Genomic DNA, 27,626 nt, shown 5'->3' on the forward strand with positions numbered 1-27,626 from the left:
AGAAACTGGTTTTCCTTTGACTGCTCCTGTTCCTGGGAGTGGGTGAGCCGGCCTGGCTGTTTCTAGGGTACAGGCAACAGTGGGGAGAGGGGGCCTCCGAGGGGCAGCAGGCAGGCGCTGGCGGGGGGGAAGCAGGTGAGCACGTGGGCAAGGGAGTGAGGTCCCCTTCCTTTGAGAAGGGACCTCAGAGTAATGATTTGGGATAAAAAGTTTTAAAACAAAGAGAAGGTGTGAGGGAAGGCAAGCCATCGGTCAAAGAAGAAAGCATCTCCTCAGGGAGCAAGCCCTTCTTCAGATGACACCTGCAGTGGATGTGGGTGCTCGCTCCTTAAAGCAGCAAAGGACAATGACAGGAAGTGATGTCAGTGCCCCCAAGGTGCGTGTTTCCCAGGTCTGCAGAGCTAAAGAGCCAGAACTGCAGCTGCTGCTCCTCTGTCCAGGTCTTCCCAGAAACCCCGGAAGTGCAGGCAGCGCGCTCTAGGTCATGTCTGGTTGCGACTATAAAGAGCACCAGCAAGACCTGCCACTTTCCTCACCTCCTGGAAATGACCGAACCTGGGATGATTTCCTTCTATTTCTAATTTAAAAATACAAGCCAGCGCCAGCATGAAATGGCTCACACACACACGTGGCTAGAGGGGGCCTGCCCAGGCTGCATGGGCCTTGCCGTCTGCCCTGCTGCCCAGCATGGGACCTCTGTCCCCACAACTAGGGACCAGCTGCTGGGAGCTCTTAAAGAGGAGGAAAGGGGAGCTCTCCCAGCGCCCTCCAGACCACAGGCCTTCCCACATGCCAACCAGGACCCTGCCCACATCCCGTCCCCACGTGCTCTCCACATGAGCCGCCTGCCCAAGGGGTTGGAAGGACAGGCTCAGGGAGAAGGGTGTGTCACGGGAGCCCCAGAACTAGATAGGCCTCTGGGGCGCCAGCTCATGTTGTCCAGGACAACGGGAAAACACCAGTGATTCACCTCGGGCACAGTGGTCGCGTGTCCACGGGTTTTCCCAAAGTCCAGGGTGGGAATTCTCAGGCCAACAATCTTCTTCACCGGGCGGCCACAAGCTCTGAGGTGCCACCAAGCTGCGGGAACCCCACTGGGATGCCAGACACCTGCCCTGCGCCTTGCGGCTCTGAGCATGCAGCTGACACAGGCTGGGGGGGGGGGGGGGGGAGCCAGGCACAGGCCTGAGCCAGCACCCCTGCCTTTTGCCAGGTGCCTGGGAGGTTAGCCAGCCGAGCACGCAGGAGGAGCGCTTTCCTAGTCCTCTCTTCGGCTGTTGCGGTGGAGGACCAGGCGACCCCGAGAGAGGCTCAAGAGAACGAGAGGAGCAGCTGGGGTGCAGTGAGGAGGCGAAGAACAGAGTTCTGCGATACAGACAGAGCTTGTGTTTTTGTTTTCCTTTCCCCTTGGTAAAAACCTTGGCTGCTTTTTAAAACAAAAAGCCTCGAACTAAAACGACCCTGCCGCCAACCCGCCATGCCCGGGGACCGGAGGCGGGCAGGAGGGAAGGACCGCCGGGGCCGGCCCTTTCCCGGTGGGGGCGGGCGGGCCCCCCTGCAGAGGTCGTCGGGCCAGTCCCGGTGGCCAGGAGGAGATGGGAACGGAGTCGATTGCTTGTTTGTTTCAGAGTAAAGCAAGCAGGTCAATGCCGTACATCCACGGGCGCAAGCTGGCTGAACAATGGACTTTCAGGAGCGGACAGAGAAGGGAGGTCTCTCAGTCCGGGCCAGGTGGTTGGATGGAGGGTCCCGCGAGGTTCCCGAGCCTCGGACTGGCTGCACTGTCCTGGGGCGAGGCGGGGCGAGGGGCGGCCCAGCACCTCAGGCCTTGCTCTCCTCCACTTTCACTGCACGAGGCTTGATCGCTCCGGTTCGCTTCATCTGGGAGGCAGCTGATGGGGCCTCCTGCAGTTTCACGGCCCCCAGGCTGGGTTTTTCATCCACTCGTTTTGCCTTTGGACAGATGAACAGAGACAAAAGATGAACCACAGGCAGAAGCTCGTATCTGGGTACGTTGTCCCCACCGCCCCCTTCGTGCTCCAGAATCACAGAGAAAAGCTACGGAAACAAGTCCATTCTCGGCCACAGGACCAGGCCCGGGAGCCGCTGTCCCAGGAAGGACGCTGGCAGGGACAGCTCTGTGTCCCGACCCCCACCGTGCAAAAGAGAGGGACCAGAGAGGCGGGCTGACACCAGGTGGGGTGAGGACTCGCCATGCTCAAGGGGCCGCACAGCAGTGGCACATCCGGGTTGAGGAACCTCCTCCCATCCATATGCCCACACCCCACAGTAAAGAGAGCCTCCCGGGGAATCTGGGCAACCCTGAGTCTCAGAACCTCTGTCTTTGAGGGGCAGCGGGGGGCCCTAGGCAGACTCGGCTCGCCCTGATCTCGGACAACTGCCTGTTGTGGAAACCTCCCCCCAGGACCCTCACATGACCGTGGAGTCCCCAGCCAGGGTCCCGTTAACACAAAGCTCTGCACAAAGGCATGTGCACAGGGACCAGCGGCAGCCCCTCGCAGTGACGCACTCCGGAAGGAAGCTCTAACAGCTCAGCCCCAGCAGTTCCAGGAGCAACCCTCAGGGAACCAAGTGAGGAGCAAGGACACGCTCCCGCCCGCAGCAGCAGGGGCCTCGCCCACAGGTGCTCTGGAGCGGGCAGGGGATAGTGGGGCGAGCAGCGCCCGAGGGCGCCGACACTGAGCACGCCTTCCTACCCCACCCGGCCAATACCAGGACGCACACTGCACGGACCAGCGTGAGCACGTGCGCGCACGCACACACGCAGGCTGGCCGCGCCCCGCCGCGCGAGCTGCACACCTAACCGCGTCCCAGCGCCTTAACAGCCCCAGTGGCCATGGGGGCTCGTCCACCTTCTGGTGTCCCCTCCTCAGAGGAGCAGCATCCTGCCTTCTCCAGAGGACAAGGAGGGATCCAGGCACCCATCAAGAGGAGAAAGGCCTCCGCCAGGGGGGCTGGGACTGCCTGGCTCGGGCCGTGCTCTGAGCGCGAGAAGGGCACGCAGTGAGTGGACAGTGCCTTCTCTCGTGGCGCTTGGGGACTGGCCTAAGTGTCCGGGCGGAGGGTCTGGAAGGCCGTCTTCTACCTGTTGAACGCAGTGTCCCTGCACAGAGCCCATGTTAACTGCTGGTCCAGAGGGCTTCCCACTGGGGCTAGCAGAGCTAGGCCTGAAAAAACCAAAGGCAGGGTGAGAACACGCGCGTCACCGCTGGAACGAGCAAAGCCCAGCTCGCTGCCATGCTAGATGGCATCGCGGCCTCCACATGGTGAGGAAAACAAAGGCCTCAGAAAGCCAGGGCTCAGGGGCCTGGGCAACCCCAGCTCCCAGAGATGTCGCTGAGGGGCCCCATTACGGGCACACGGACTTCTCCTGGAATGCTGGCCAAGTGTGTGTGCAAGGGGGGGGTCTGGACCAACCAACGTGATGCAAAGATACAGAGAAAAGGTCTATGACCCTGACACGTAAGATGTGTGCCAGGTGCCCGTCCACTCTTCGCTCCGGGAGGGGCCAGTGTGGACAATGCCAACAAAAATCAAAATGTCTGGCGTCTTCCCAAGTGGGTTTGGAGGTTAACTAAGTGCTGCACTGGAGAAAGATCCTGTGGTCCCACAGTGTAGTAAGTCCTGTATGCAGAGCTCGGCGGGGCTGGCGGGGGCTGCCTCAACCCTGGACGGAGGAGCCTTATTCCCCAGGGAACCCCCACCCCAGGACCCTTTTGTTTGCAGGGCATGCCTGGACATCTTGTTTCTAAAAACATGAGCAAAACCGCTCTATACGAATACACCGATTTTCCTAGCCCCACTAAAACACCAACAAAACAAAGGCTACCAAGAACGTTTATCTTTCCCAAAAGGCCTCCAAAGAACACGCCCACTCGGCACCCACAGGCGCCGTCACAGACGCGGGCGCAGCTGCTGGAGTCAGAGCTGCCTAAGGCGGGGGGGGGGGGGGGGGAGCAGCCTGTGCATACTTGAGGCTTCCTTCTTTCTCCCCCATTGTTCTCATCGTTCTGTGCCCATGTCCATTCCCCACCCCCCCTTACAATTCTTTTGTTTTGGCCAATGTGAAAAATATAGTTGGAAACAAACTCTCAAACAAAATAAGCTGAAGTCAAGTAAGTGAAAACAGGAAAGATGACGAAACCGGGAGATTCACTCTGCAAACACACTTCCAAGTTTGCAAGGCCATGACGGGGGACCTGGCCTGGTGCGCCCAGGGGACAGAGTGACTGAAGCAGGGCTGGCTCAGCGAGACCCGATGGGACTGGCCAGTGTCCCGAGTCAGCCAGGTGCTGTGCGCCTGCAGAGGGACCGCAGGCCTCTGAAGCCCCTCTCGGGTACTGCAGCTCAACACACCTTTTTCACTCATTCAAACAGGAGGGTGTCCAGAATTTCCAACATGATGAGTCGCTGGGCCAACCCTGGGCAACGCCAGAGCTCGCTATAGCCCACAGCCCACCTCGTCAGGGCACAGCCACGCAGGAGAAGGCTTGGCCGGCCGACACAGGAAGGAACCCCCACCATTGTCCCGACCGTCACTTCTGAATCCAGCTGAGGGCAGGAGTAGGCCCAGAGGAGGCCAAGAGAAGGGGTTTGAGCTCAGGACCATCATTCCTGGCATAGTCGAGGCCAATTCAGGGGAAGCACCGCAAGAAAAGGAAAGTCTCTTCCCACCCAGGGTGTGTGACTTTTTGAAAGTCTGATGAGAAAACAGTTGTCAGGGTCAGCCCTGACACTATTAAACCATGACTTGTTCCTTTTCCAGAAAGTTCTCCCAATTAAGAGCATTTTATGATGACAGAATTCAAAATCACCTTCCCAATTCCTGGCTTCCCTGTGGTTTTAAAACATGGGCTCAGAGGTCTACGGAGAGGACCCCCATGCTGGTTGCTGCCCCTGGGCCCCACGGGAGCCGTGTCCCTGCGACAGCACGTGCCCAGCTACACAGCGATGGCTCCTCACCTGTAGGTCTGTGGTGATGGCACGGAGCCTCCTGAAGGAACATTCTGTTTACTGTCGGCAAAGTGGAAGCCCTTCATCTCCATCTGAGAGGACTACAGACCAAAAAGCAACAGGCTGTCACACTGGCCCTGCACAGCCAGCCTGAGCCAAGCCGTGCTGGGCAGGAATGACGGAGCTGCGTCTCCTCCTGGACTCTGCATTCCCTGGCTCCAGTCCGCCGGGGGTGGGGGGTGGGCGCTGTTCATAGGAACAGGACCGTCCAATAGAGTCCTGGCCTCTGTAGAGAGGCCCGGGAGGCCAACTACTCCATGGCCGGGACCGGCTGCATGAAGGTGGCGCCACCTCGGCCCCAGGAGCTGGCAAGGAGGGCAGCTGAAGCCTCCGACGCCAGCATAACCTGCATGGGGTCCACAGGCTCCTTGGCAAGACCCCAACAGACGTGCACCTCCCTCCTGCCCCAGGGCACTCAGGCCCCCTTCATGCCACCTCGCAGCACCTGGGTGCAACAAGGGGTCCCGCCTGGGATTCCAAGACCCCCCGCCACGAGCAGGGCTTGCATCTCAGACTGCTGGCCTCTTCCGCCCCAACAGGTTGAGGACTACCCCAGGAAGATGCATCCCAGGACCGCAGCCAGGGTCATCCTTACCTCTCTGCTGGTGTTAAGGACTGAAGGCTGGGACCCAGGTGGAAGGATTCTTCGGGGGGCCCCGACAGATAGGCTCTGCCCCTGTGGCAGCTGAATGGACTGTGGCAGAATCAGGGGCTGCTGCCCGGAGCCGTACCGAGGCAGAGGCAGCTGGGAGCCAGGCAGCGGCATGGTCAGCTGCTGGGCAACAGGGACAGTCAGGGGGCAGGAACAGATGCTGGGGGAAAGCCACACACCACTGCTGACACACACAGCCCAGGGCACACACTTGTGCATCTCAAACAAAGACAGCCACACGGTGGGGAGCCCAGCCGCAGCTGCTCAGGGTGCAGAGGGGATGGGGGTGGGCGAGCCAGGTGGGCCTCAAGAAATAACTGAGCATCCCTAACGCTGGGCAGCACGGGAGCCCACCATCGCCCCACGGAGCGCAAGGTGACCCTTCACGGTGGCCTCTGGAGGTAACACAGAGCAGCTCCAACTGGGTTCCAGGATTCAGGCCCAGAACCAAACTGGGGCACCTGAGACCCTTTTGAAGCTAACTGTGGAAGAGCAGGGGGACCGCAGGGCCTGAGTGACCACTGGTCAGGTCCAGGACGAGGTGGGTGAGAGGAGGGAGGTGGAGCCGGAGACCCCAGGACAGGGGTGGGGGCCACGTTCCGTCTCTCAGTCATGTTCCTCTTCATCTCCCTGCTAGGAGTGCACAGAGGAGGGTCAGAAGGATCTATTGGTATGGCATCACAGAGACACGCAGCCGCCTGCTCCAGGCCCAGCTCCTCCTTGCCCCCACAGGTGTAGGGTGAAGGGAGGGGAGTGGCGCCCTCTTCCAAGTGTGGCATCACCTGTTCTGTTGTTAAAGGAAAGCCCTGGCTGCTGAGCTGGGAGTGGACTGCTGGGCCCACGGGCATTGGCAGAGAGGTGAGGCAGGAGCGCCTGTGTGCTCAGAGTGGCGGGAAGGGAGGCGAGAGGCTGGATCCTGACACTTGTAAAAGGCAGAGCCGGACACCCAGAGGTCCAGGACGGGAAAGGGCTCGAGTTCCAGAGCGCATGCTCAGTGCAAGGTGCTGGGCGTGAGGGCAGGCCCGAGACAAATGGGCTGCAGACACACATTTGTGAGGATGTGGATGGGACTCAGAGCCGCAGGGCGAGAGGAAGGTCTGAGGACAAGGCCCAGGGGCACACTGGCCGTTACAGACTGGGCTGTGAGGAAGAAACGGCACAGGAGGCCGGAAAGAGGCTTCAGGGGCTGCAGGGGTGTCCTTGTAAGCAATGAAGAGGGGGATTTGCAGGGCCATGTGCTGCCGCCGGGCAGTAGTGGGAGGGTTAAGAACCGGCCGCTGGGCTCAGGCACACGCGTGGCATTTACTGGTGTTCTCAGAAAGGGCTGCAAAGGGGATTGGCGGGGACGTGGTCAGAGTGGGGTGGCGCATCCACAGGCTGATGTGGCAAGGGAGGCTGTGCGGCTGCCAGCGCTTGTGTGGAGGGCGGCAGCTGCAGCACAGGTGGCAGAGCTCGAACAATCCCCCTTTAGGCTGCAGCGTCTACCTCCCTGGTGACACAGGAAGCTGCTGGCGGGGTAGGAGGCAACCAGGAGGAAGCCACAGATCCGCAATTGCAGCCAGGAGGTCGGAGATGGGCTAGGCAAGGTGGCCCCGGACTGGGGGGACAGGGCTCATGGGCACAAAGGCCGGGGGTACCGTTTACACTGACAGCACGAAGCACTAGCATAGGACAGTGGAGGGAGAGACGGAGCCAGGGGCCAACAGAGGATAAGAGCGCACCCACTATGGCCAGCGCGTCAGGGGAGAGAGAGGGGACAAGGGGCAAGGCTGGACCAGCCACAAGGCGCTCACCGCAGATGGAGAGCCGGAGAGGGCTCAGGAAGGGGGGAGCGTGGTCGCCATGGACCCCAGCCCCAAGTACCACGGCCCGAGAGGGGGAAGAAGCGGTGGTAAAGCCGAGTTCCGAGGGGAAAGCCAAGTCTTGGGGACGTGAATGCATGTCAGCACGCCTCGAGAGGAACAGGAGAAAAACCAGCCATAAAAGAAGGCGGGTGGCACCCTGGGGTGTGGGGAGTTCCTGACCTGCGGGAGCTGCGAGTCCAGCATCTGGGAGGCACCCAGGCCGGCAGCCTGGCCAAGCTGCCCCTCGTAGACCAGGGCCTGGCTCCCGCTCAGGGGCTGGTAGGGCGAGCCCGACTGGGGTTTCACCATCTCCAAGGGCTGCATGCCCGGGAACGCCGAGTACGGGGGCTTCAGAGCCGTGCCTCCCGAGAGGATCATGGTGCTGGGCGGTGACAGGCTGGGGTGCATGTACACCTGAGACCTGTAAAGGCAGACAGAGGACCGGGGTCATGGGCAGATCTCAAAAGCAAGTGAGATGTGGACCAGGCAACCAGAATCCCAGGCAAGGCTTGGCAGAAGAGTCCACTGCCCCCAGAGCCGAATCAGAGGCTTGAAGGTGTGGCCTGAGAACCTGCATTTCTCAACTAACTCTGAGAAAGTGTTGATGCTGCTGCTTTAGAGTTTGAGCAACGCCGGGTTAAACAAACAGACACAACCAGGCTGCACGAGGCCCAGGAAATCCACTGCCAGAGTGCGCACGCGCGAGCGAGGGAAACCTGGAGAGGAAAGCAAGGCCCACCATGGCCTATGCTGCCGCAGTTAACAAGAGCTATGCAGAAGCTCAGAGCCCGCCCTCCCCCATTCCCCCCCCACCCCGCCCTCACCCAGGGAGGGGAGCAGGAAGCGAGAGCAGGCAGAAGCGAGTGCACAGAGCCGCAGCTGTACCTGCCCACACCCTTGCGCCTCACCTGAAGGGCTGCAAGGAGCTGAAGATCTCCTGAGACTGGGAGGCAGGCAGCCCGCCCCTCAGTCCAAGCTGGGCCTGAGCCTGCAGAGACGTGTGCAGGGAAATGGGGATCTGCTGGGCAGCCGCAGCCTGCGGGCGGGAAGCCAGGCGGTCACAGGCGGGCTCTTGAAGCCCGGTCCCCACCCCTGCCCCGCCCCCCGGCCCCTCCAGGTGGCAGCGGGAACACCGCCCCTAATGCAGACTCTATTGTGTCCTTCCAGTGCATCCCTTACTCTTGGGGAAAAGCAGTTGGCGCCAACCCCACACCATGGTGCTGGGGCTCTGCACAGCACCGCGGACGGACCCCGGCCGCACCATCAACACAGCGCACCTGAGGCGCAGGGTGAGTGGGAGACGCACAGAGAAGACACAGGAAGTGTGACCCAGGCAGGTCGAAAACTAAGCACTTTGAAACATTAAGGAATATGTTTGAAGAAGAGTTCATGTCCGCTGCCCTGGGATTGGGGTCCCGCTTTGCCCGCAAGTCCCACCGCCCTGGTCTCCCGGCATAGGGGGCTGGGGGCTTGGGGAGGCCGCCCCAGGCGGCAGGCCCGGCACCAGCTTCCAAAATCCATCCCCTTGCAGCACAGAACATGGCCAATCCAGCATACACACAAACCCTGCTGGCTGCTAAAACTACCTCTTTCTAAGGCCTCCAGGCCTGGGGTCTAGGCCTTTCTTCTCTTCATCAGAAGGACACCTGACCACCAAAGAGAATTCGTCTCAGCTAATTCCCCAGCTAGGACACAGGAAGGAGAACTTGAAGGAAGGGAAACTAGGCAGAGCCTGGAACACTGAACTCCACTCCTCCTCCTCGACTTGCGTTTACTCATGCGGTGAACATTTACTGCTGTCGGAGATGCCAGGTGCTGGGCATTAGGTGGAGTACAGAACAAGAGACTGACAGCGGCTGGAGAAAGTGACCACGCCTTGTGCTGCTCCCTGTCCACCTGGCCTGCTGGCCTCACCTGTTGGAAACTCTGCTGCTGAGGTATCGTTTGAGGAACCAGCCGGGGCTGACTTGCAAACACGTGGCCATCCAGGTACAGAGGTGGCAGGTGGTTACCTAGAAACAAAATCCAGGAGAGAGAAAAGGATCAAGTTTCATTATTCCTGAAAGCCTCTTGGGAGGCCTTTTTCACCTGCTCTTTCCTGGGTCTTGGTGGGGGGAGGTGTGCAGAGCCAGCACCCCATCCCACTGAGGACACCCTGGCTGTGGGTGCAGAGTCGGGGTCCAGGGGTGGGATGGGGTAGTGGAATGGGCTTTAGCCCTCCACCCCACTGCCCCACACACCCAGGAAGGAAGGGGTCGAGGAAACAGCTGCCTCGGTCTCTGTCACATTCCTCTCCATCTCCCTGCTACTGAGTCCACAGTGGAGGTTAGAAGGATCTATTGGACTTGCATCATGAGGACGTGGGTAGCTGGGCATCAAATTCCCTGCCTAGCCCTGGGACACCAACAGCGAGACCCGGAGCACACGGGCCCTCGGAAAGCCCTCCATGCTCATCCTGCTGCAGAGAGGAGGGAGCTGGGCCCAGAGGCGAGCCACTCACTGGACCCAGTCGGGTCAGTGGGCTTGCTGGCTGCTCCCTCGCTCCTGGGTCTGGGAGGTGGAGACCTGGCCTAGGCCCACTTCCCAGCAGAGGGGAAGGCTGGGGCAAGAAATGCTAGACTCAGTAGCTCAAGGAAGTGCTGACCACCCCGCCTAGAAATAAGCCCACCCCGTCTACTCCACTCATATCAGGGGTGGTGCTGAGGTCATCAACCCAGAGCAAAGAATGAGATACCTGGAAGAGAAGCAGAAGGTGCCACAGAGGCCACAGGCATGGGCGGCATGGACACTCCCCCGAAGGAGCTGTAGTTGACTCCGCTGGAGGCTCCCACGGAGGAGGGAGGCTGGATGCCGGAGCCAGTGCCCCCCGGAGAGCTCTGCTCAGGCAAGCTGGGCGAGTTCTCCCACGCTTTACGTGCAGACTCCATCTTCAGAAGCAAGGGGAGGGGTGCAAGTTACCACCAAGGAAGCAGTGCTCCCCCCCGAGTTCAGGACCCAGGTGGCCTAGCCCAGGGCTGAGCTGGCGTTACCTTCAGAGTGAGGTCGGCAGTGGGGAAGGACATCTGGGAGAGGCCGATGGCGCGCGGCATATGATGGTCACGCCGGAGGATGGGGATGCTCTGCGTCAGCCCGGCCTGGAGAGACAAGCGCGCAGGGTGGTGGCGCATCACCAGTGAGCTCCAGTTCAGGCCGAACGTTCCTGAGGCCACAGCTGACCTCTTCCAGACAGCTGCAGTCCTGGGGGGGTGGGGGTCACCTCCAACATGGCCCTTGTCAACAGGTCCACTGGGAGCACCGGGGCACCTGCCTCCTGGCTGGCAACCCCCAAGTCCTGTCTCAGGCCCACACCCGGAAACTAAGAGATCCCTGTAACAGACGTCAGCAAAAGCACACACCAGGCCCCTTCCTGCCGTGGGTGCCCCTCAGCGTCTGATTGGGACTAAGAAGTTGCATTTTCACACAGAAACTCAGAAGACTATAGAATCAAAGGGTCATATAAGCCCAACCTTAGAAGTCACATTACCCCATGTTAAGGTCACAAAGCTGGGCATGGGACACTGAGCTACTGGCCCGAGCAGACAGAACCAGCCAGAGACAGAGTCATGCCCCGGAAGCCATGCTGGGCGGTCTCCTCTGGTGTCAGAGGACCACAGAGCTGGAGGAGGAAGCACAGACTCACGTTACTGGCCAAGGCGTCCTGAAGTTTGACAACTGGATTCCCCGCAGGACCAGAGGCAGAGCCAGGCGGCAAGCTGAAATCCGAGTCCTGGAGACAAGGCAGATGGCCCGCTGAGATCACCCCAGCTTACCTTTCGGCAGGGCACGGTAACAGATCCAGGCTCAGGGCTCCTAAGGCCGCCTGGCAGCATGAGCAAGGTGGCCAGAGAGCTCTGAGGGCACACAGGAAAGACTGGCGGCCTGCTCCCTGCCTGGGCCACCCGCTGAGCAACAGAGACAGGAGGTTGTCACTGCCAGGCCTGAGAATCCGGCTAATGTCAGCAGGGAATCTGGACGGCAGCTCAACAGGACCTGCACCCCCCTCCAACCCCCCCCCCCCCAGCCCCTGGAGTTCTGTTTCGCTCCCATTCCCCTGCTGTTTCTGGGAGACAGCCTTATCTAAGCCTCTTCCCCTCCAAAAACACCAGAAGATAATAAGGAGGTGGGGGAGATATCAAAGTCTCACTTTTGGATTGACTCCAAATTCGATGGGCGGCACCGGCAGCACGGGGTCCACGTGGATCTCTACCCCGTTGACCGGCGGGACAGCGGGTCCTTGCAGACGCTCGGCGCCCTCAGAGCCCTTTCTGTTTTTCAGAGAACGCTCATTGCCGATGGGTCCTGGCCTGTGCTCCTTGCTCTGGGCTGAGCCTTGATCTGAATCCTTGATGGAAAAGCAGAAGCTGAGACACACAGCCTGGAGCCACCCCAACCTCTAACTGCTCAGCAGCCAGGAACTGGGCAAGAAGGCAGACGACGAGGGCCCCTCCAGGCAGGCCTCCAGGCTACCTTTGGCTCAGGCTGCTTCTGAGCCTGCTCCTTGTGGCCGTCCGCCTTGGGCTCCAGGCCGGGCCCGGCCATCTCCTCCGGCTTCAGCGTGCCGTACGGAGAGCTGCGCTGCGAGGAGGTGGCCGACGACTCTCGAGATTCGGCACTCAAGTCAACACCACTGTCTCCCTGGCTGCTCTTGAAACCCTGCTGTGCACAAGCACAAACTGGGTTACGCCCACCCCGACTCCACGCGCGCTGATGGAGAGGCGAGGCCGAGAGCGCCCCTGCATGACTCGGGCCAGCACTGGTCCTGACCTGTCCACCGGGCCTGACGACTGACGAGACGGTCAGACACACCTAGGCCAGTTCAAGTTCAGAACTACAAGCTACACAGGGGGCCCTGCACCCAAAGGGCACCCTCATTTCACCTGTGACCCAAACCAGGTCTAACAACCGCTCTATCACTCGCCCACCCAGGGTAGGTTCTCTTGGCCCTCCTCCGACAGACCAGCGATGAAGACTGAGGACCGCTGATGTGCCAGGACTACGGAAATGGCCTCTGGCCCTGCCCCACTGCTGCAGCCGAGCAGAGCTCAGGTCGGGCCCCGGGACCAGCGAGCCAAGCACATCCTGAGCATGGACACAGCACCTGAGTCACGCAGCACCGCTCACCTCCGCAGAGCCGGATTCAGTGCTGTTGAAGGCAGTGGCGGCTTTTGTCCAAGCATCGCTGGTCGTGGCCTGAACAGGAAGGGCTGCCAGGGGGAAGACAGAGTCAGGGCAGAGAAAAACGACCAGCTGGGACAAACAAGCTCTGGGACAATTTACAGAAGCCCACGTCCTCTAACTGCCTTCCCTGTCCTGCAAAGGACAGACCGGTGAACAGAGATGACACACAGGAGCATACCAGCAACTTCTCATTCACACCTGTTAGAATTCTGTTATCCTACCTCTACTATGTCTAAGCTTTCACTTCAACCAACTACTTATTCCTACAAACCGGCAGCTTCCACAAGGTCTTTGATTGATACAGGCCAGCACTCAACCACTATGCCAGCTCACTGACCCGAGATGCCGACAAACCATGGGTTGAGTGCAGAACAATGGACCTTCCATGTTACTGGAAGGTCCAAGTACTCTCTGGCACACCCACAAGAGTCCGACGGAACACCGTGGATCCTGGAGGGGAAAGATGGACCCCAGAGGGCAACTCTCAGGTATAGCCACACCGCTAGCCACTTGGCAGGCAGGCATTTTTGAACATTGAAACTATGGTTCCTATCACTCCCACGCACTACCATTACCATTACCAACATCTTTATTAAAAAGATCATCGCACTTCCTTCCAAGCAGTTGAATATGGCCCAATGTTATTTTGCAATGTGTTGGAACCAAGATTATAACCAGGACCAAGAGGACAGCCTGTGCAATAAAGCACGAGGACCAAGCCACAAACCAGAGCCATGGGCATCCGTCACCAGCTCCAGGCCGTCAGGCCACATGCCTGCAAGCCCTGGGTGCTCCGTGTAAAAATAAGCTGGGCACGACCAACTGTACCAGCTCCCCCTGCCAAGCTCGTCTGTCCCTCTTTTATACCAAGCCTATGTTTATCCACCCGCCGGCCCCTGACCAAAGATATTCAAGATTCTGCTCAACTGAAATGACTTTCTATCTTGAAACAAAAAGTTATCAGAAAATTATCTTTAGATACGAAAGCCTCTATTTTAAATTTCACAAAAACAATTTTCCCAAAACCAGAAGGTGGGTCCCGTGCAGCCTCAGCGGCGCTGTCCTTCTGTGTCAACAGAGCGCACGGGAGCCCCTCAGAGAGCGCCACACAGTGAGCACCAAGGGGCTGCCGCGGACAGTCCAGCGACACCCGGCTGACCTGGGCTGGGCTCTCTCCCCACCCTCTCTGGGCCGCTGAGGATTCTGCTCTCCTTCCAGGCTTCAGGCCGGGAAACCTGCATCTCACACTGGTTCAGAGCAAGTGGCTGGAACCCGCACCCGCCTGGCTACAGCCGTGGCTCTGGCGAGGGGCCCAAGCACCCTTGGCCACGGAGACGGCTGTGCCCCAAGCCTACCTTGGCTACTGCTCTCCCAGATCTCGGTGCCTAGGCTGCTGCCAGGCACAGCCACATCACCTTGCTCCAGGCACAGATTGTTCTTTTTAGCAAACCGAGGAGGAATTCGGGAGGAGAGTCCTCGACCTTTGACAGGCACCTAAGGAGAAAAAAAGGTGATGCCATCTAGCCTGGATGCCATGTACAGGGCGACACAGATCCGCCAGAAGGAGGATCCTGGGCACCAAAACCACTCCCGCCGATACTGCTACAGGGACTGGTCTCCCAGGCCCTGCCCACCTATCCCCAGGAGCACGGTGGGCAGAGGATGGAGTGGGAAGCTGACAGCGGCCTCACTGGGTCACAGGAGAGCACTGTATACTCCCACCGGGCCATAGGATGGGGTTGCTGGCAGGTAAAGTGTGCCAAGAAGCATGCCTCCCTCCTCCTGGCCCCCTACACTGCCTTCCAGTGCTCCCACCAGCACCCAGACCAGGTCCCTCCACCCTCTCTGCCGGATTGCAGCCCCTACCTGCACAGCTTGCTCCTTCTTTCTCCTCTCTTCCTCCAGCAGGCGGCGCTGCTTCTTGGTCAGGACCTCGATGAAGCCTTCGCCCACCATAGAGCCCACCTCACTCTCCTCCCCTGGGCTGGACCCACAATTGTCAATGATGGCACCTGAACCAAGATGTCACGAGAAAGGCACAGAGTTTCCACTGATCAGAAGCCAAGAATACCTGTACCTGCCCCACCTTTCTGGGCACTGGAGGATAAAGAGCAGGCTCAGCTCAGAAGCCACCCGGCCTGGAACCACCCAGGAACCCTGGTGCGCACCAGGGTCCCTGGAATCCATCTGTGACCTCGACACCCTGCACACCCCTGACACACCACCTACTCAAACCAGGGGCACCATGGCTAAGAGAACAGTCTTTGACACAGACGCTCTCCATGCCAGCGCTGCTCCTAACAGCCACACGACCTCAGACTAACCACTCCCCAGGCCTCCTAAAGCTGGGCTCATCAAGGCCGTGGGCAACACGAGGGCAGAAAGCCTGCCTGCTTTGCTCACGCCCGAAACAGCCCAGCACCTGCCCCAGTAGCCCTCAGAGAAAAGGCAAATACGCCCCCAGGGGCTGTGCCCATAGCTCTGCCTGGGCACGTCCTCCCAGAAGAGGCATTGACTCACTTCCATAATTGAGGTCAAACTGCTTCATGGCCTCGCCCTGCTCGCCAGCCCTCTGCGCAGCCAGCTGGGCTCCCTTCTCTGCCTTCTCACAAGCGGCTTCAGGGATGTCAACGCTGCCATGGGCTGCCCGCTCCAGGGGATAATGACCACTCCCACCACTGCAGCCCCCAAGGCCTCCAGGCAAGGCCTCCTCTGGGGACCTGTAAGGGAAAGAGAATCTTGTTAGCAAACCACCACGGCTGGGATGGGAAGAGGCACCACAGAGGCACACAGCACCTGGCCCGCATCCACTCCTCTCACCGGCCCTGGCCCAGCGGAGGCCACTCACTGGCAGCAGGGCATCATCGTGTGGGCGCCCACGTGGAGGGTCAGCCCAGCCACACTCAGGTGGCGGTGTGCACTCCGCTCCCTCCTGGACCCTCCCAGGGCTCTGCTATCCCTTCTCTCACACTGAGTGCCTGACCCAGCAGAATGAGAGGAGGGAACTGCTTGGACAGAGCCTCAGAGCAGCCTGCTCCTGCCATGTGACTGCTTGGCAGGCGCCCAGGTTTGGCTTGAGTGCAAGACTCCTGTGGGAGGAAGCAAAAGGAAAGCCAAGCCCTGGCATCTGGGGCTTGGACATCGAGGCTAGGCCACCACCTGTAAGATCTCGCATCCTCCTGGTCTATCTCCCTGGGGACAAGAGTTAATGGCACCCTAGCTTTCTGTGCCCCAAGTCCAGCAGATGACAGGGGGAGACGGGGCTGCCAGTGTGTGCTGCAGTGTGGTCTCTGCACATCAGGGGCACAGTACCAACACTCAACACAACCGCCGCTCCAGGGCCTCTGGCTCTGAGCCGGGGCACCCACGGGCCCCAGTAGCCCAGCTCTATCGCAGCGGTGCTGCGTCCTACTGGGGAGAGCAGAGCCACTTGGGAAGCGCCATCTCGAATGGAGTCGGGGGGACTGGATCAGTGGTCCCCAGCCCCCTTCCCCGCTGGGCCCCCAGGATACACAGGCTGAGCTCTTGGGTCAGGGGCTGAGACAGCATCACAGGGACCATGGGGCAGGGTCTTTTGGTTTTGTTCCTCAAGCCACACAACAATCGACACTGACAACACGCCACAGAAGTAGCAGACATGCGGTGCAGGAGCGTGTGGCAGCTGCTCGCACATGGGGTGCGGCCGGGGCCGCCGAGCGCACCGACACACAGTGGGGGCATGCATGGAGTGCTGCTGCCAGACTCTTCATCACAGAACGACAACACAGAAAGAACCTGGGGTTTTGTGTTTGTTTTACCTTTTTGTTTTCAAAGGCGTCCCATTCTGTTGGCTCTCAAAACGGGGAGAAGTTTCACCACCACCTGGCCTAACAGACTTCTCCCCAAACCCTCCCGGCTCCAGCTTCCGGCTCTGCCTGTCCACCAGGGGTCTCTGGCTGGAGAAGCTCCTCTTGGCCAACTCCTTCTTCTCGCCCACTCCGGCCCCAGGCAGGCTCCCGTCGGGCGGCACGTCAGGCTCAGCTCCAGGGCCCTCTCGGCGCTCCCGCCGCTCGCTGAAGTCGCTGCTCTCGGACGCCGTCTCCCACTCCTCGTTGGCGTGATCGGAGGAGTTCTGGTAGGAGAGCTCAGGCGACCTGCGGCCCGCAGCACCACTCTTGTCCCCAGGACAGAGCTTGGCCCGGCCCAGCCACTGACCAGCCAGCAGGTGGGACTCGTCCTCAGGTTCCCACAGGCCCAGGGCTTCACGCTCCTGCCGGAGGCGCCGGAAGCGAGGAGGCTTGTCCTGGCGTGGGGGCCGCCTCCTCCGGAAGGGCCGGTTCTCTGCATTTTCAGGATCTGCTGCCGGGTCGTCTGGGAAGAAGGACCTCTTGTCCTCCAGGCGGCTGTCCTCGAAGGCCCGGGCACCGAGAGAGTCTGTGTGTCTGTAGGAGTCTGGGGTATAGTCTCTGTCGGGGGGGCGCCGGGGCCCACACGAGTCAGGGGCACAGGGCTCCTGCCAGGAGGTGCTGGCACTCTTGCCCTGCCAGTGAGCCGACTCTTTGGACACGAAGGTCCGCCGCCCGTAGCCACAATGGCTCAGCCGGGGAGGCAGGGCGCGCCCAAAAGCCCGGGGGCCCCGGCTTTTAGCGTCCAGACTGCCGTGGTCCTCTGGGTACATCCTGTTGGAGCGCCAAGAGTCTCGGAAGTCTGCCTTTGTGACGGGGCCCTCCTCCCTCTCTGGGAGCGAGCCCTCAGGCCCGGCCTCCGAGCCCCTCTGCCGTCGGCGCTTGGGCAGCTCTTCATACTCAGAGCCCTCGCTGTGGGTCTCACTGGCCACTCTCCGCCGGGGCTTGGCTCTGGGGAACTCCTCGGGCTGACCGAAGTCACGCAGACCCCGGCCGCGGCCACTCCTCTGGCTGTAGATGCCCCGAGCCCCAAGGACCCCACCGCTGCAGAGCCCGCTGCTGCCGCCACCTGGCCGGCCACGAAGAGTAAACTCTCTAAAGCCTCGGCCGCGGCTCCGGGCTGGGCCCCTGCACCCAAAGGCCTGCTCCTCATCGATGAAGATCCAGTTATTTCTCTTGGTTGGGGGGATGTCGCTGGACTCCCGGGAAGCTCTGGTCTCCCAGGCCCTCTCGGGCCTGCCGTCCTCCGCAGACCTGCTGTCCTCTGGCCCCGCGGCGGCACGGGCAGGGCCCAGGCCCCCTGAGGTGGAAGGGGGGGTGTTGGCCAGCGTGGGGTCGTTCTCCTCACCCTCGTCCTCCTCTGCCTGATGAGCCCCCTTGTTCCTGGCCAGGCGGGCGCCCTCTTCCCCCAGTTCCTGCTTGATCTTCTCTAGTTCTTTCTCCTTGTCTTCCACCTTGAGGGCCTTGAGGACAGGTTTCTTGATGGGCCCTGACCTCCGGGTCCTGCCGGTCTGTTCCTGGTGCTGGCTGCCGGAGCTCCGGGGCTCAGGAGTCCACTCCGGCTCCACAGGTGGCTGTTGGTTGGGGCTACCCTCCTTCCCCCAGGAGCTGTTAAAGGCTGACCCCTCCCGGGGCGCCTCCTTCTCAACACTGCTGGCTGTGTCAGCGGCCTTTGGAGGGGGGCTGACATCCCAATTGCTAAACTCTGGCTTTTTCTCAGCTGGGGCAAAGTCAGGCTCCAGGGGGGAACACCGGAGGTTTGGGGTGTGACCCCCAGGAGCACCTGCTTCCTGAACATTGTCTTGGGGTGGAAACAAAAGCTCCTGGCCTATTCTTTGAGAAGAGACACAGCTGTCAAAGTCTGCTTGGGCCTTCTTGTCGAAAGCACTCAAGTACTCCTCCCCTCTCTCCTCAAGGAGATCGCGCTGGGCACTTACGCCCCCGGACCTTCCGGGTGAGGCAGAGTAAGAGCATTCATTCCTGAAAAGGAACCAGAAAAAAAGCAGTCAATGTGATTGGAGCCTGGTTCCTGGCTTCCATGCTGAACGAAAACAGAGCTTAGTTTTAAAAAGGAAAAAAAAAAAAATTTTTAAAGAAAAAGGAAAAACAAAAACAAAAACAAAAAAAAACCACAAGCACCAACATCTGCTCTATCTCTGAAGGGGTCTCAGAGCGGCTGGGCCACGGCTGGTCGGTGGCCCTGGAGTCCAGAGAGTGAAGACGCAGTGGCTGCTGGGTGGACTCGGCGGGCCACCCCGGAGACAGAGAGCAGCTGGGATCCTTGAGGGCACAGAACACGCTGGAGCCTGGGAGTCCGCAGAGCATCTGGGCCTGGGCCGGCAGGGGCCAGCTGACTTTGTTTTACTTTCACAGGAAAGAGCCATGACTCTCAACCCCACCTTCCCTGCAAGGCCTCCACCTACCCATGCCCCCCCCCAAGGTTCAGCTGAGATTGGCCTTTGACCCCAGGATTTTTCCACTGCCTTCAAGTCCCGCCATCAGGTAAGAGCCGCTCCCACAAAAGCATCGAGCACTCCTCACATGCTCCCCCACAGAGGGCACCAGCACCCTTTTGAAGGAGCCCCTCTCCCTCCAACAGTGTCTCCTGGGAAGGGCTGCACCCAGAGCCCACTCAATTAGAACCTGGAGTTCTTCCTGGGTTGCAGGTCACTAGGACCAAGTTCTGTCTCACCTGACATGCATGTCCATGGCCAAGGTATCGCTGGACTTGGGGTGAGGGAGGGAGTAGCCCTTGCTCTGCAGAGCCAGGTAGCCCTCTGGGCTCCACACAGGGGCCGGATCAATGGCAGCCACTTTTCTTTCTTGGAGCGGAGGGATGCAGTTCTGATCTTCAGAGCGGCAGCCAGTCCCACCGAGGGATTCTTGAGGGGGCATCATGGGTTTCATCAGTCCTGAGAGGGGGCAGAAGACCCATCAGCATCACTGCATCCACAGAGCTATACCCCCCAATCAGGGCCCACTCTTGTGTGACACGCACCCTACCTGCCTAAACCTCATGGGCCTCCGGGTCTTTTCTGAGAGGGCTGTTCAAAGCCTATGCAAGTCAATCTTAGCTCCTGCGTTAAAAGTCCCTGTGGGGGCCTCCCTGGTGGCACAAGGGGTTGTCTCAGCACTATGAAGCTATCTGCAGCCACTGCAACACAAAATGGATCCCCGGCCAGGGAGCTACCCACATGGCGCAGCAGACCTCTCCTGTCTCCCCGCTGCTCCCCTCAGCAGTGTATTTCAGTGGATCTGCCTGTTCTGTTCCTCATTCTGTCTCTGGTGAATCCTTCCTCTGGTGAATCCCCTGCACCTCTGGCCAACACCCCAGCTCTTGTATGCAACAATAAATTAACCTTTAGGGAAAAAAAAGTCCCTGTGTGGAAGGAAAGAGGTGTAAAACTGGCAAACGGACACCATAAATTTCCAGCTAGATGGGTCATCATGTGGCCAGGAGCTAGAGGAGCCGGTGGGTCAGCAGTGGTTCTAGAACCTGTGTGTCCTTGGAGGCCTCAAGATTTTCTGCACAGAGACCCAGACAGTGGGACCACACAGAATGAGGAGCTGGCAGCCACCAGTTCAAGATCCAGATAAGATTCAGAAAGAATTCTGAATAAGATTCAGAAATTTTGGTTCTAATGCCTTTTATTCTAAATCCCAAGACCAGCAGCAATGGTGGCCACTTTTAAATGCTAACTGCCCGAGTAGAGCAGGGTAAGGAGAGCACTGTAAGGATGCCATCTCATCCTACCAGGGAAACCAGGCCCTCTCGTCTCTGTGTCCATTCACTGGAATGACAAGGTCAGGCTAGGGCAGGTGACAGTAAAGTCTCAATGGGCCTGTATCAGTGGGGGAAAAAATCTGACTTTCAAATACTTTCTTCACAAAGCTCAGAGAGCCAAAACTTTTTGTCTGCCCAATTTTTTTTTTTTAAAGATTAATTTTATTTTTATACAAGAGCTGGGGTACAGGCCAGAGGGGCGGGAGGGAGGGTGAGAGGGTTCACCAGAGGCAGAGCGGGGAACAGAACAGGCAGAAGGACCGAAATCCACTGCTGAGGGAAGCAGCGGGCATGACAAGAGGTCTGCCACGCCATGTGGGAATCTCCCTGTGGCCGTATTTTAAGCCAGGAAAACAGGCCAGTGTTTTAGTCTTTCTTTTTAGGCAGGGAGTGAACACACACTGTTCAAAGGCTATGATCTTTATGCTCCGCTAGTCAAAATGGGCCAGGCCTCTCTGGAAGCCTGGAGGGTCTCAGTCAAAGGACCCACACTGCCCCACACTCACCTCTAAAGGTTCCTGGCAGGTGGCAGCCTGATTACCAGGAGGCCCTCCTGCCACAAATGCAGAGCTGTGTCCCCAAGAAAACAGGAACCCTCACTACCCGCACCCCAAGGCACAAGCTGCTGCTTCGTGGGGCATGGCTGAGGGGCTCAGGCCGAGCAGCCTGAGGCTTGGTCTTTAACCCGCAGAGAACGGGAAGCCTGGCTGCACAGGGCAGGGAGCCACAGCCGAGGCGCTGCTGAAGACACAGATGCCCAAAGGGCTACTAAAAGGCAAACGGGAAGGTAGAGAGCTCTGCTGGATGAACTAACTCTCCAGTCACCACAACACCAGCAGAAGGACCACGAGCCCTAGCAGGGCCATAGGTCACACAGCTACCCAAGACAGGGCACGCCCTAATGCACTAGGAAATGTTTAAAAGGGCTAAAGGCACAAAAGAAGGGCTATGTCAATAAAGACAGACACAAGAAAATAACAACAGATTTGAGGGGGGGAAATTTCAGTAATAACAACTCACTACACAGTTTAAAAAAAGAAAAAAGATCTGCACAGCTGAAGAGAAAATAAAACTGAAAAATTGTTCTGAGGAATCTTCCAGAAGGCAGCTCCGAGATAACCTCTCACACATGTAACCTCTCACACATGTAGGAGGCTCAGAAGACAGAATGAGAGGACAGGAAATAACCTTAGTGGGAGTCCTAGGATGAAAGGAATGAGGAAAAGCAATATTCCTTAAACAATCGTTAAAAGAGAATATTCCAGAATGGATGAAGACATCCTTGGATCTGAACGAAGTAAGTTCTAAGCAGAACACGGACCCATAAGCAGACACAACCCACCAAGACAAGTACAGGAAATCAAAGACAAAGAGACCTTAAGCGCAGAGAGAAAAGAGTGGCTCATCCCTGGATGACTGGACTTTCAGTAGTGAAAGGAGCAGCAGAAAGTGGACACCAGCTTCTCAGCACTGACCACAGCTGCTAACCTGGGGTTCCACGCCCACCTGCACCACCACTCAAGAGAAAGGTGGACAAAGACTTTTTGGGGGCAAAGAAAATCTACTGCCAAAGACTTTCCTGAAGAGTTCAAAAGAATGTACTTCACAAACAAACTAAACCTAACCGGAAGAAGAAAAAAGCAGCAAAAAAACCTAGGGAGCAAAAAGGCAAATCTGAGCAAGCGCAGAAGTACAATGACTGACTTGGGGGCGGGGGGCAGTGGGCATAAAAAGGCAGCAGAGCTAAACCTCTAGGCTGAAAGAATCAGTGAGACTGAGGGAGGAGGGGCCAGCACAAGGGCGAGGACACTGCCTGCTGTGGTGGGGGTGCACATCAGCATCTAACGTGACCACCAGCACAGCAGAACCAGAGAGCAGGGGGATCTGATCCGAGCAAAGTAAGAGAAAAATAGCACAGAAAAGGAGGATAAACAGACAGCAGGAACCTGAATATAACAGAGCCATTAAGTAAATATAAAAGCAATAAAGTCACAGGTTTTTCAGAGCAGATAAAACCACAAACATCTTGTACCTACAAAGACACACTCCCCAAGAAAAGGCTCAGACACTGACAGTAAAAAGTTGGGGGGCGGGGGAAATCCCAAATAAATGTTAATCTAAAGAAAACAGGAGGGCCTCCCTGGTGGCGCGGGCGGTTGAGCACCGCACTGTGAAGCTGTCCGCAGCCTCCGCAGTGCAGGTTCGATCCCGGCCGGCCAGCGAGGGTCCCACATGGCGCGGCAGACCTCTCCTGTCTCACCTGCTGCTCCTCTCAGTGTATTTCCTCAGTCTGCCTGTTCTGCTCCCCACTCTGTCTCTAGTGAATTCTCTCACCCTCCCGCGCCTCTGGCCTGTACCCCGGTTCCTGTATAAAAATAAACAAATCTTTTGGGGGAAAAAAAAAAAAAGAAAAAAAAAGGAAGCTGGAATGATGGCAAAGCAAACAGGAAGCATGCTCATCATCGTGACTATGATGACGGAGGGACAAGTCGCCGGCCGCCCCCAGATATAAAGCAGAAGTGACACAGGACCCACAGGTGGCAGGTTTAAACACACGTCTTAGTAACTGATCAAGGGTGTTAAAAACTATGGCGATCACAGATTACTGTACACCAGAATCAGGAAGTTCAATGTAATGAACCACATCAAACTGGAGAATGCACACGTTTCATTCAGCAAACAGACTTTTGGAACAGAGACCACTTAAGAGCCCACAGAGAAAAGCCTGGACGACGACTAAGCAGCACAGCTCGGGGCGGGGCAGCCCATGACAGGCCTGGAGAGAAACCCACCTTGCACCTGCTTTTCAACTCAAGCTTTACTGGAAACAGCCCCACTCACCCACGCATCACTGCCGGTGTCCGTTTTCATTCCACAAGAGCAAAACTGAGTAGCTGCTCTACCCTGACATACTTACTGCCTGCTTACAAGAAAAGTTTGCGGACCCCAATCTGTAGCACAGAGACCTTTATTGGCCCACAATGCAGCTACATGAGAAATGAACAACACAAAGTTCAGCTTAAAACTCTGTATTTTGAAAATTTATAACACACCATCAAAAATCATCAAAAAAGTGAGACTAGCATTTAGAATTACACCGTAATAAAGCTAAACCCTTGTAGGAGTCCACAGCTCGGGTGACACTTGACAACATCAGCAAAGTCTGCCTCTGGAGCCCGAGAGAAGAACACAGGCGAGGAAGAGGAAGCAGAATGAGGAGGAAAAGGCAGAAATACGTGAAATAAAAACCAAACGAAAGATGAGTCAAGACACCAAAAGCTGCTTTTAAATCGAACAGACGAATCCCGGGAGAGACTAAGGATGGGAAGAAAAGGCACATGGAACAGCAAGAATGGAAAGGACACAGGATGTAACAGACATAAAAATTAATGAGAGCAATTTTTAGTGCCTGTCTCAATTCTTTGTACAAAGTCATTTTGCAAACATGGACGCTGAGGTTCAGACTGGTTGTGTAACTGGAGGAAGGGGCCAGACTGGAATCCAGGTGGGCCTAACTCCTGAGGCAACACCCTCAGGGTGGAGCTCTCCCGGCGCTGGAGCAGGGCTTACCCGAGGGGTGCAGGGCTGAGGGGTAGAAGTCCACGGGGGTCCGAGTGGGCGTGAGTCTCGGGTCCATGTAGGAAGGCATCATCATCCACCGGGGATCAAAGCCCAGCATCTGGGGGTGGTGTGGGTAGAAGGTGCGCTGCGGGTGGGAGGGCGGTGGGTACACGGGCTGCCAGTGCTGCATCTTGTACAGCTGCTCCTGCCAGGGAGAGAGCCGGTGAGCCAGGAGTATCAGACAGGTGCCCACTCAGCACAGCACACTGGGGGGTGGGGGGGGAGCAGCCAGTCAGGGACAGTCCCATGGATGGCAGCCTCCAGGCTGCACCCCTTCCCCACAGCTGCAGGGGTGGTCCAGAGGACGACAGCCGGACCACATGCTCCTCTGCTGCATAGGCCAGGTGGTCTGCGTTTGGACCCCACACACCCCTGGAATGGCTGGGTGCTTATCTACCACAGGCCACATGTGACACGGAGAGTGCTGAGGATCCTGCCCTTACCTGCCGCTCCACCTCCCCCTCACATGTCTGCCTACCCCAGCCCATGCCAGAGAAGCTCCTCTCCCCTCTAAACCACACCAGCTCCCCCTCCTCTAGCTGCAGTTCTGCTCAAGCAGCAATTCCCCCGGGGAGCCCGCCGCACGCCCCAGGAAGGGCCCGGTGCTCAGCATCACTGCGCTGCTTCGCCTTTGGCGGCTGCTCCCTCACTGACTCCTTAGAGACTGCATGCCAAGCTCAAAGTGTCCTTGCCCCTGCTACCAGATGTGGTGGGTGGAAAATTCACCACTCAAAAGGATGAACACAATAAACACCCATAGGACATTCGCAGCCAAGCACCTGCGCCCAGTCTGGGTTCATTTCAGACACTGCTCCCCGGCCTGAGTGACCGCCAGGGCTGACCCGGTCACACCCTTCCCACTGCGACCAGGAGGTCCCGTCCTGTCAGCCTGCTGACCCAAACCCGGCCTGGACCTGAGTCACTGGACCAGCACCTTCCAGTTGAGCACATCGGCAAGATCACTGAGCGCGGGCCGCCAGCTCGCTCAGGGGCTGCAGCCTCTACCCGCAGCACCTCTTTCTGTCTAGACCACAGGTCCCCAGGGAAGCCGGCCAGACAGCCCATCTGGCAGACTCCGCGGGATGTTGCCCGGACCAAGCAGATCTTTCTTCTTTAAAGGAGGAGGGACCACGTTCACACCACGTGACCAGCCCACGAGGTGACTGCCCCCCAGAGGATTACCTGCTCCTCATCAGCACTCTCTCCCACACCACACGCCAAGGAAAGCAGGACCTGGGCTGAGGGTTTTAAAGGCAACCACAGTCTGAGATAAGGCATGAGACCGTGACTTCCTTACACGGGGCACACTGCACTTCGCAGACTGTTCAGTTATAACTAGTAACTTACTGCACCGCTGGCTGCGCAGTTGAGGAATGTCGTTAACCACTCCGGTTTCCCACGACACACACTGCTCACTAGGAGAAGCGTGCCCCCCCAGGGGGCTTCCCTCCTGGCCAGATGACCAGAACCACAGAGCAGAGATGACCACCCCACCCCACATGACCTCCAGGGCCAAAGGCAGGTTCCCATGTAAGCTTTATACATCAATACCGCTGACAACAGTCCACAGGCACCACAAATTCCACCGCGGTGGCGAGAGGCAGGTTGTTCATTCTTCCTGGCTGGTGCAGACCTGCCCAAGGCCACACTCACCAGAACAAGCTGCACCACCAGGATCAGCGCCCATAGCCCCATGACTCAACACCCCTTCATCCAAAGCACGGGGCCTCTCTGACAGCTGTCCCAGACCACGCTCCTCCAGGTCGAATGGCCGGCCCCTGTGGGGCTCTGAATACACTCTTGCAGCCTCACGAAGCCTAGTCCAGTGCACATGCTGCCCATCTCCTCAGCAGGACAGACACCGAGATCAAGAAAAACAAACACCGATTTTCCACAGGACAGGAGAAACCCCAGAGCTCGTCTATCCAAGCCACAGCTTGGAGGCGCAACTCCGGACATCCCTGCAGGTGACTGCGAACCTGAGGGCGATGCCTCTGGCTGGTTTTCAGTGAAGAAAGAAGTGGGAAGGGCGAGGCGGGCAGGCCTGTGACGACACTCTCTGTACGCCCTGCTTACCTGCTGCTGCTGCTGCTGCTGCTGGCGCTGGAACCTGGGAGGAAGTGACTTCTGGTACTTGCTGAGCTCCTGCGCCGGGGACCCTGCCTCTGGGGCCCCCTCCTCACCGCCACTGCCCTGAGCCACAGCAGGAGGAGCTGCAGGGGCTTCTTCAGCAAACGTGCTGGGGGCTTCCTGGGCAGCGAACTCAGGGGAGCCTGGAGAACAAACAGCCAGAGAAATGGCCGTGCTGAGCTCACAAAGGCATGGCTGACCAGAGGTTTCACAGCAGATGCCTCTGCTGGCACCTACAGCCCACAGCTGGACCATTTACCCCCACTCCCAGCACTGAGCATGGTCTCTGGACATCTGGACACCTGCCATCACTTTATTTTTTTTTTTCCCAAGATTTTTTTTTTTTATTATTTTTTAATAGAGGCATGTTTTATTTCTTTATTTTGTTTGTTTGTGTTTGTTTACACAAGCACTGGGCACAGTCAGAAGCGCGGGAGGGGGAGAGAATCCACCAGAGCCAGAGCGGGGAGCAGAGCAGGCAGAAGGACCGAAGGACACTGCTGAGGGGAGCAGTGGGCGGCAGGAGAGGTCTGCGGCCATGTGGGACCCTCCTCTGGTGGCCGGGGAGCAGCCGGGGATCGAACCGGCGCTGCAGAGGCCGCGGGCAGCTTCGCAACCCAGTGCTCAACCGCTGCGCCACCGGGGAGGCCCCACCTGCCATCACTTTAGAGGTGAGAAAACAACAAAGCCAGAGGGTAGACCCAGAGCCTCAGATAACTTGGGCAGTGGCAGAGCTGGAGGAGGAGGCACTGAAAATTTCAGGACCTGGGCAAGGCAGAGCCAGCTAAGCTGGAGTTTAGCCAGAGCTCACGGCCATGACCACACGGCCTGCCAGCCTCTCCATCTGAGCCAGGACCACCGTGCCCAGCCCACGGGGCAGCCATGAGGGCAGCGCCACGAGAGCAGCGCCCAATGTGTGGACAACGCTCAGCACAACTTCCCACCCACAGTCTCTCTGAAATGCCCTTCTTCCCAGCTTAGCACATTTTTCACTTTGCTTTTCCAGTTTTATTGATGTATACCTGACATTTACAGTCAATTCCAACACTGAGAGCAAAGCGCCCAGGAGCACAGCCTTAGCGCCCAGCAGTGCACCGGAGGCGCGCTGAGAGGGTAGGGCCAAGTGGGCACACACACACCAGGCCCACTCTGAGGACCAGCGTGGAGGGACCCTGTACACACCGCGGCCATCAACCTCCCGACACACCGCCACCAGGTCCCAGCAAGCACTGCACAGCTGAGCGGGTTTCACTCCTATGTCAGCGTTAGGACGACTGTCCAAGATTTCTCTGAGTCACCAACTGAGGGTGCTTGCTGGGAACACCCTCACCCAAAAAGCTGCCAGGGACCAAAACTGTCATCAGGCCCTTCTCTTCTAGAAAGACTTGGTTTTAGTTGGTCTACAGAACACAGCTGCCTGTGCTACTTAAAGCTGCTATAAGAGGCCTCCCTGGTGACGC

The 27,626-nt window shown here is 58.3% G+C and overlaps 1 protein-coding gene across 4 annotated transcripts in view; it reads right to left on the reverse strand.

Moving 5' to 3' along the window:
* Positions 1-1,821: 1,821 nt before the first annotated feature.
* The window catches only part of PRRC2B (proline rich coiled-coil 2B), a gene marked incomplete at both ends in the record, with an annotated part of 50,676 nt that continues 24,871 nt past the window's right edge, over positions 1,822-27,626 (reverse strand). Inside the window, 20 exons of one of the 4 annotated variants that reach the window (XM_084237609.1) lie at positions 1,822-1,953; positions 3,107-3,188; positions 4,984-5,075; positions 5,630-5,806; positions 7,711-7,951; positions 8,439-8,566; positions 9,445-9,542; positions 10,265-10,457; positions 10,560-10,664; positions 11,210-11,296; positions 11,714-11,911; positions 12,037-12,222; positions 12,691-12,773; positions 14,103-14,241; positions 14,614-14,759; positions 15,268-15,467; positions 16,545-18,611; positions 19,324-19,543; positions 23,986-24,178; positions 26,113-26,309. In XM_084237609.1, coding sequence (XP_084093735.1) covers positions 1,822-1,953; positions 3,107-3,188; positions 4,984-5,075; positions 5,630-5,806; positions 7,711-7,951; positions 8,439-8,566; positions 9,445-9,542; positions 10,265-10,457; positions 10,560-10,664; positions 11,210-11,296; positions 11,714-11,911; positions 12,037-12,222; positions 12,691-12,773; positions 14,103-14,241; positions 14,614-14,759; positions 15,268-15,467; positions 16,545-18,611; positions 19,324-19,543; positions 23,986-24,178; positions 26,113-26,309 — 4,964 coding nt within the window. Of the gene's footprint in view, positions 1,954-3,106; positions 3,189-4,983; positions 5,076-5,629; positions 5,807-7,710; positions 7,952-8,438; positions 8,567-9,444; positions 9,543-10,264; positions 10,458-10,559; positions 10,665-11,209; positions 11,297-11,713; positions 11,912-12,036; positions 12,226-12,690; positions 12,774-14,102; positions 14,242-14,613; positions 14,760-15,267; positions 15,468-16,544; positions 18,612-19,323; positions 19,544-23,985; positions 24,179-26,112; positions 26,310-27,626 lie in introns of all 4 variants that reach the window. The other 3 variants (XM_084237608.1, XM_084237610.1, XM_084237611.1) reach the window with 3 other exon arrangements.

Source organism: Talpa europaea (assembly GCF_964194135.1).
Source record: "Talpa europaea genome assembly, chromosome: 7".
Classification (NCBI taxonomy): Eukaryota; Metazoa; Chordata; class Mammalia; order Eulipotyphla; family Talpidae; genus Talpa; species Talpa europaea.